The 7,289-nt window shown below is 45.1% G+C and overlaps 1 protein-coding gene across 1 annotated transcript; it reads right to left on the bottom strand.

Moving 5' to 3' along the window:
* Positions 1–648: 648 nt before the first annotated feature.
* LOC136607268 (taste receptor type 2 member 7-like) lies at positions 649–1,557 on the bottom strand. The gene has a single exon (XM_066589035.1). It carries the CDS (start codon positions 1,555–1,557, stop codon positions 649–651), a length of 909 nt encoding a protein of 302 aa, XP_066445132.1.
* Positions 1,558–7,289: the final 5,732 nt, after the last annotated feature.

Genomic DNA, 7,289 nt, shown 5'->3' with positions numbered 1-7,289 from the left:
ATCCGTTGCTGTGTCGTTCCCATCACTTTCTTGAATTGCCCAGATTTTCACAAACGAAAACCTTAGCGAGCATCGGCGATATACAAAAATGCTCGGGTCGCCCATTGACTTCAATGGGGTTCGTTACTCGAAACGAACCTTCGAGCATTGCGAAAATTTCGTCCCGAGTAATGAGCACCCGAGTATTTTGGTGCTCGCTCATCTCTAGTCACAACGTATGGAGAGATACAGCTTGCACAGAGAAGATAAAAATTAAAATTACACTTGCAAAGTTCCAATCTCCTGCCGGATATAACTCAGTTCATGAATTTACTCAGTCCAAAATAACCTTGATCACAAATAGTTCAGTCCATAATAAATTAAAACAAAAAAAACAAAGTCGCAGTCCTGGGTCTTGTGGTACTCTTCTTCCTTTGTCCATAAAAATGGATGAAACAAGTTTCTATATGTCAGCTTTATTGATAAAGTATTCTAAAGCACAATAAGTGCAGGATATCCAGCTGTGCACTACAGTATAATTTTATCCTAATAGCACCCTATTTCTATCAAACCCACAAACACTCACAGAACTGCAAATTTTACTAACTTCGATTTGAGTTTATATTCCTCTACAGTACATATACAAGGCTAGTATCCCATTCCTAATTATTAAAAGGCTGTGTCCACCGGAGCTTTGGGGTCACCACATCTTCTCCTCAAGAAGTGGATCATATTGGAGACCTGAATCCGTAGCTTAGCTGTCATATAGATGAGATAAATGGAATGTAGGGTGGGAAAAACCTGCCAAAGGAATTCATGTACCAGATGGCTGAGTATATCAGACCAGAATGTAGTCTGGTCAGTAAAGATATAGGCAGCGGCATAGAAAATGGAAAATCCAGTAAACTTCATTGTCTTGTAATAAGTATCCAGATGACTTGTTTCATTCCTTCTGGATCTCATTCGACTCACGTGATGGTAAAGATAGATAAGGAGCAGGACTGAGAAAATTAAGTAAATAATGAAGGGTCCAGTTTTCAAAAATATAATCTCTGAGACCCCCATGAGGAGATTATCATATGCATCCTGGGTTGAGTTGTGAGAGCTTCTAAGAGTAAACATCAAGCAATAGACCAAAGAGTAGCTGACAGACACCATCACAGACACCACAATGAGGTGGAAAACTCTGTTCAACACAAGGATCTTCAGCCATAAGAAGAAGGCATTCTGAAAGGTGGAGATCTTGAAGAAGAAGACGGCAGAGAGTAAAGTGGACAACCAGATTTCAGAGTAGATGGAAGTAAACTGAAGAAAAATATCTAGCATAAAGAACAAGGATCTTGGTGTATAGAGGTAAGTATACCAAATGACATCCAGCAAACATACGACCTGGAAGACCATCCTGGAAATTCCAAGGGAGGTGATAATTTTGTCTGTTGTGGACACCGGTCTTCCTTTCTTCCACTCGGAGATGTTCACAGCTACAATAAATACATTAATGAGAAATCCGGCCAGGAACAAAAGTCCTACTGCCAAGACAAGGATATGATTTTCTATGGTTTCGAAAGGGGCAGCCATTGACCTCTCTATTTAGTATCCCGTTCTCATGAAAGCTTACGCCGGCCACTGCTGAGCTAGCGACCGACAGCTGATAATATAATGTGGAAAACAAGTGGAGATGCAAAACGACTGCAGCTAATTATATGTATGCAAACAATTCAGATTGTAGAAATTCAAATGCAGCAGATGTGAGTTTCTCACATGTAAAGGAGATGAATTTGGAAGATGCAGTTATAATTATACTAGCTGATATACCCGGCTTCGCCCGAGTTAATTTGGTACTGGTGTTTATCTGGTGTTCACACGGAAAATCTTATGAAGTCGTGGTTTCTTTAGAGATACTGAGGAAAAAAATATGTTCACCATTTTGCATGGTTCTTTGCGTTACCCAGGAAACACCACGTGGAGGTAACCATGCGACGATTCCTTCATATAAAATGACATCAGGAAGTGAGAGAATTAGATTACGTACATAAAATTTGGACGCTAATTCTTTTGCGTTAGAATTGAATAATCGAGTTGGGAGCCATTAACTTTTCCTAATATAATCTATGCTCGTGCCAAATTTCATGTTTCTACGACATCGGGAAGTTGGAGAATTAGTGGCGAGTCAGCCATTCAGTGAGTCAGTGAGGGCCTTCATCTTTATATATATATAGATAATAATCTTTATTTGTATAGCGCCAACTTATTCCGCAGCGCTTTCAAGCAAGGGATAAATGCAAAACAATACAATAATTACAATGTGAGGTACAATCAGTTTGAAACAAATGGGGTGTGGGTGGTACAGGAGGTGCAAGGGGGGGGTGAGGCATGGGGAACACAGACAGTAGGGGATTTCATGTGGAAATCAGTTATTCGAAAGCAAACGGGGTGGGGCGGTAAGGAGGTGCAGGGGTAGAGGTTGTATGTGATAGGCAGGGTGGAAGGTGTGGAGAGCCATAGGGAGGGGCGGGGGACTAGGTCAGGGGATTTGGTATGCTTCCCTGAAGAGGTACATTTTTAAGGCGGAAATTTCATGCTTTGGGAATTGTCCTGATGCCTTGGGGTAGAGCTTTCCAGAGAATGGGTGCTGCTCTGGTGAAGTCCTGGAGGTGAGCATGTGAGGTTTGTTCTACAGGGGTGTTTAGTCTGAGTGTGTTAGCGGTTCGGAGTGAGCGGGCTGGGTTGGGCAGTTAATATAGTAGATGTTGATTCAACAGTTTATTGCTTGATTTGTCTCCTGGTGATATCCTTATGCAATACCTCACATAATGTTGTCCCGTGTAAAGGTACATTTATGTAATTTTACATGCATGCAATGCAATGCTTACAACCACCACTAGAAGTATTACATCCACTATTTGACCTGGTGATCACACGACTATCCGATGCCCCCTGCAACAGCAAAGCTGTGGGGTGTTACGATCGTGTGGGCAAACTAAGTACGGGGCCCACATGGTCGTGACCAAAGAATGGATACACACACGGGTTTCGGACAACTGACCCTGTGCTACAAGGAAGAATGACATGGCCCTACCTGAGCGGAACATCGCCTTGATAAAGGGCCGCACAGCACTCTTTGGAACTGGGCCCTAGCTGCGCCTAGGAACCACACCACCAAAACAGGATACATACACATGCCACATGACATGGAGAGAACAACAGGACACACAAAGCCAGAAAACACAGCATGCAACAGCCAAAATGCAACCACGAGTAACAGGGGATAAGCTGAATATAAATACCAGGTATTAGTTGACATTTTGATCAAAATGTATATAGTGAAATTGTGCCTCATGTATACGTAATCTATCTTGTATGTATGTGCACATATGGAGAAGAATATATAATATATACAAGTATATATACTGGGAATACCTTCACAGTGCGTTGTGAACATTACACCTCTAAGGCACCGTAATAAAGTATCTGTTAAACCTTCCTGCAAATTCAAAAAATATGAGCGATTTTACATTTCTGTCATATTCTAGAGTTGGCATGGAGCGCCATCAGTACGTTGTGCGATGCCACTGTCATTCTGTTTGTGCTGCCAACTGTGCTTTCTGTTTATACTCAGCATACGTCTCACCTATATATGTATATGCTAAGGAGAATATCCCTCACTTATAAGTCCTTACATGGAGAATAATCTACCTCACCTATATATGTATACACTGAGGAGTATATAGCTCATATATATGTATTTATATTGAAGAGAATAAACCTCACATATACTGTATGTATGTATATATACTAGGGAGAATATGCCTCATGTATATGTATATATTTTGTGTAGAATCACATATATGTGCATATATTGAGGAGAACATACCTCACATATAGATGTGTACAATAAGACGAATATACGTCATATGCAGTATATGTATGTTTACGGAGAAGAATTTATCTCACATATATATTTATATACTGAGGAAATAATTCACAGCTTATATTTTGTGGACTATTAGATGAAATCTTGCTAAAAAAAAGTGAGTCTTGTATTTCACAGCTCCTCCCCCCACCCCAATAGCTTTCTTAAAGCGATTTTCCAAATTATTTGTTTTATATAGTTTTGGGCCCCCCAATGCCTAAAACCATATAAGATAAATATACCCCTCACAATGTCAGCGGTCTGGCAGCGCAGCATCTCACAGATGACGTCACTGGCTGAGAAGGTCTGGTAATGTCCTGTAAACCTATCATGTGGGCTTCTAGTAAAGGCGAAAAGGAAGAATCCAAGTTACTACACTTATCTGCAGGAGTCTTTATCATTACTAAAATCAATGTGTTAAGGGCCATTTACACGGGATGAATGTCGGACAAATGATACCGACACTGGTCCCCGCACATACTAGCTCCCGTGTTGTTGCACAGCAGCTAGTATCACTGGCTCTCTGACAGAGCGGCCCATAGGGACAGCAGTTAGTATCACTGGCTCTCTGACAGAGCGGCCCATAGGCTCTCCCCCGCCCCTCTCCATTCACTTAACTCAGTGGCCGTTCAGTACTGAATGGCTGCTATTTAGGCTGGGCTCACACAGGCGGAATTGCGGCGGAAATTCAATACAGAATTTTGCTGCGGCAAATTCGCTAGCGACCGCTAATCCCATGTTTAGCCAGCCATGTGGATGAGATTTGTCAAAAATTTAATTTACACAGGACGGCCAATCCGTCGCAGCATGTCTTTTTTTTATTCCTGTTGCAGCCGTGCTCCTCTCTATGGGAGCGCTGGACGCAAAAGAAATGCATGCAGCCGAGCCACTCCAAAACCCATGGCTAAGTGCCGCAGGTTTTTAAGGCTGCGCTTTCCTGGCGGAAATCTTGCAGTTTTTGCTGCAGCAAAACTGTGAGATTTCTGGCGAGATTCCGCCCCGTGAGACCCCAGGCTTAGGGCTTATTTACACGAGCGTATATCGGCCAGCGTTTTCACAGCCGGCCAATACACGCTTCCATCTAGGCAGTCCCCCACTTCCCCCACACTCACCGGCTCTCTCCTCTCCTTTGAGCGCTTTGCAATGGGAGTGGGCAGGACGGGTGCAGAGCTTAGCTACCACCCCTTGTCCATAGCCAGCAATGGGAGTGGAGGGGACAGAATCGAGCTTAGCTTCGCCCCCTCCCATTGCAAATGCCGGAGGGGAGGAAAGAGGTAGAGAGCTGGTGAGGGGTGGGAAGGGGGGAACTGCTTAGATGGAAGTGTATATCAGCCGGGTGGGAAAACCCAAGCTATATACGCCCGTCTGAATAAGCCCTTACACTGAAGATCATCATTCCGGATTTTATGCAGCCTATATGATGAGCGATGATCCGGAATGATAATGTCAAGTTCATTTCAACTGGCGGGATTCTTGGCATTAATACTACATGCGAGGACAGAGAGGACTCGCCCTATCCTTCTTGCACATAGTTTTTTCCCCCGTGCGATAGTGTGAAATTTGAACAGTACAAAATGGGAAGAATTTTGAGTGGTTCACGCGATATTACCCTCCATGGCGGCGAGCGTATTTGTGCAAGCGCTTGTCTGTTTACCAGGGACTGGGTGAATGTGTAAAGAGGCTCTGGGGCTCCATGTCACCTAAACTATAAGCACCATTAGGGCAGCTTCAGACAAACATATGTGCGCTCGCCTCAGCACAGGGTATTTGCACAGTTCACGAGGTTAACGGGGTTGATTTGTACTGTACTTTTTTGCGCACACAGGTCCTGTTCACTTTGGCAGGCACCACCCCCTCCACCCTGATTTAACACACTATTTAGCCTAATGAGGTCCAGATGTGTTCTTTGTTTTATTGACTAGCACAGCGTGTTACGCACACATTTGTACACATTGTATAGACTTCTAAGGCTGGGTTCACACGGAGCGGAATTGTCGCGGATTTTATGTGCGGAATTTCCATGTGGCAATTCCATCCACGGCTCTTGATTCCATGATTGGCCAGCAGAGTGGATGAGAATTTACAGGGCTGTGGCCAATCCGTTGGGACAAAGCTGGGTGGAAATGGACATGCGGCACGGGCTTCAATTCCGCTAAATGCCAATTCTTTGTACGTTTCCTCTGCAGCCTCTCTCATCTCTGTGGTGAGAGAAAGCCGCAATGGAATGCCGGTGGCAAAACCGCTTCAAAACCCGCGGCTAAAGGCTGTGGGTTTTGAAGCTGTGCTTTTCCAGTGGAATTCTTGTGGTTTTTCTTTTCAGCTATTCCGCTAAAAATCCACCCCATGTGACCCCAGCCTTAGGGGACCCTTGGTGTACAAACATACAGGAAAATAATGCTAATAAAGTTTATGAACGCAATACACAGTGAAAAGAACCCATTGACTTCAATCGGTTCGTTCACATGTCCGTTTTTTCCTGCACATTTAGGTTGCGCAAAAAAATACACAGCACTCTCTAGATTTTCCTGTGCTTTAGTACACCAAAAGTCCTGATTGAATTCAATGTGGATGCACAAATGTGTGTACGCAATATGTTAGCAGAAGCATGATATGCTGCAGAATTGCACAAAAATAGAACACATCGGGGGCGTGGCCTAGCAAGCAAGGAGTGAGGACGCACGGTGCTTCGCTCCTCCACAAAACCTCTGTTTTCAGCCCTTTTTTGGCCCAAAGCAGAGACCCAAACAGGATCAGACTGTGACACAGCACCTGGGGACCCACCAGAACTCGCCCCGAGGCGATAGCTCACCCAGAAAATCTCTGCCGCCGGGAAGGAGCCGGAGAACCGCGGCCCAGCACAGCAGCCCCCACCCGACGGGACCCGCGCTCAGAGACACTTGGCGGGGAGCACCTGCAGAGCCCCAGACAAGGGAGAGCGGCATAAGGTACTTTCACCCTGCACACAGAGAGGAGGCTTCTTCATCCTCAGAGCCCGTGCTCCTATTGCGACTCCCCTGAAGCCACACCGCCCCACTGCCAACCTGCAACCCGACTGCGCATATAATTAATCTCCCGCTGGTCTGGTCCCTCCTGCTCTGTGGAAGTGACAGTCTGCAGGATACTACAGGCGGGCACGTCTGGAGACCGGTGCTCAGCTCCTGTCCCTCCACGTGGCAGCAGCCACCTTGCCCCCCTCCCCGAAGCAATCAGGCTGCCCAGTACATAAATAAAAATAAAATAAAAGGAAGCTGGAGAGAAATCCCCATCCCCAAAGCAGTACTTACGATTGCAGGAGCCCAGCAGCACAGCGGAGATTCTCCGGGACTCTCAGACCACAGCAGGCTCCTTAACAGTCACTGCAATTCATCCTCTATTGCACCACAGCACCATCTAGTGG

The sequence above is a fragment of the Eleutherodactylus coqui genome, chromosome 1 (assembly GCF_035609145.1).
Source record: "Eleutherodactylus coqui strain aEleCoq1 chromosome 1, aEleCoq1.hap1, whole genome shotgun sequence".
NCBI classification, from domain to species: Eukaryota; Metazoa; Chordata; class Amphibia; order Anura; family Eleutherodactylidae; genus Eleutherodactylus; species Eleutherodactylus coqui.
The sequence above is the reverse complement of the archived record's forward strand: the minus strand, read 5'-3'. Positions and strand labels throughout refer to the sequence as shown.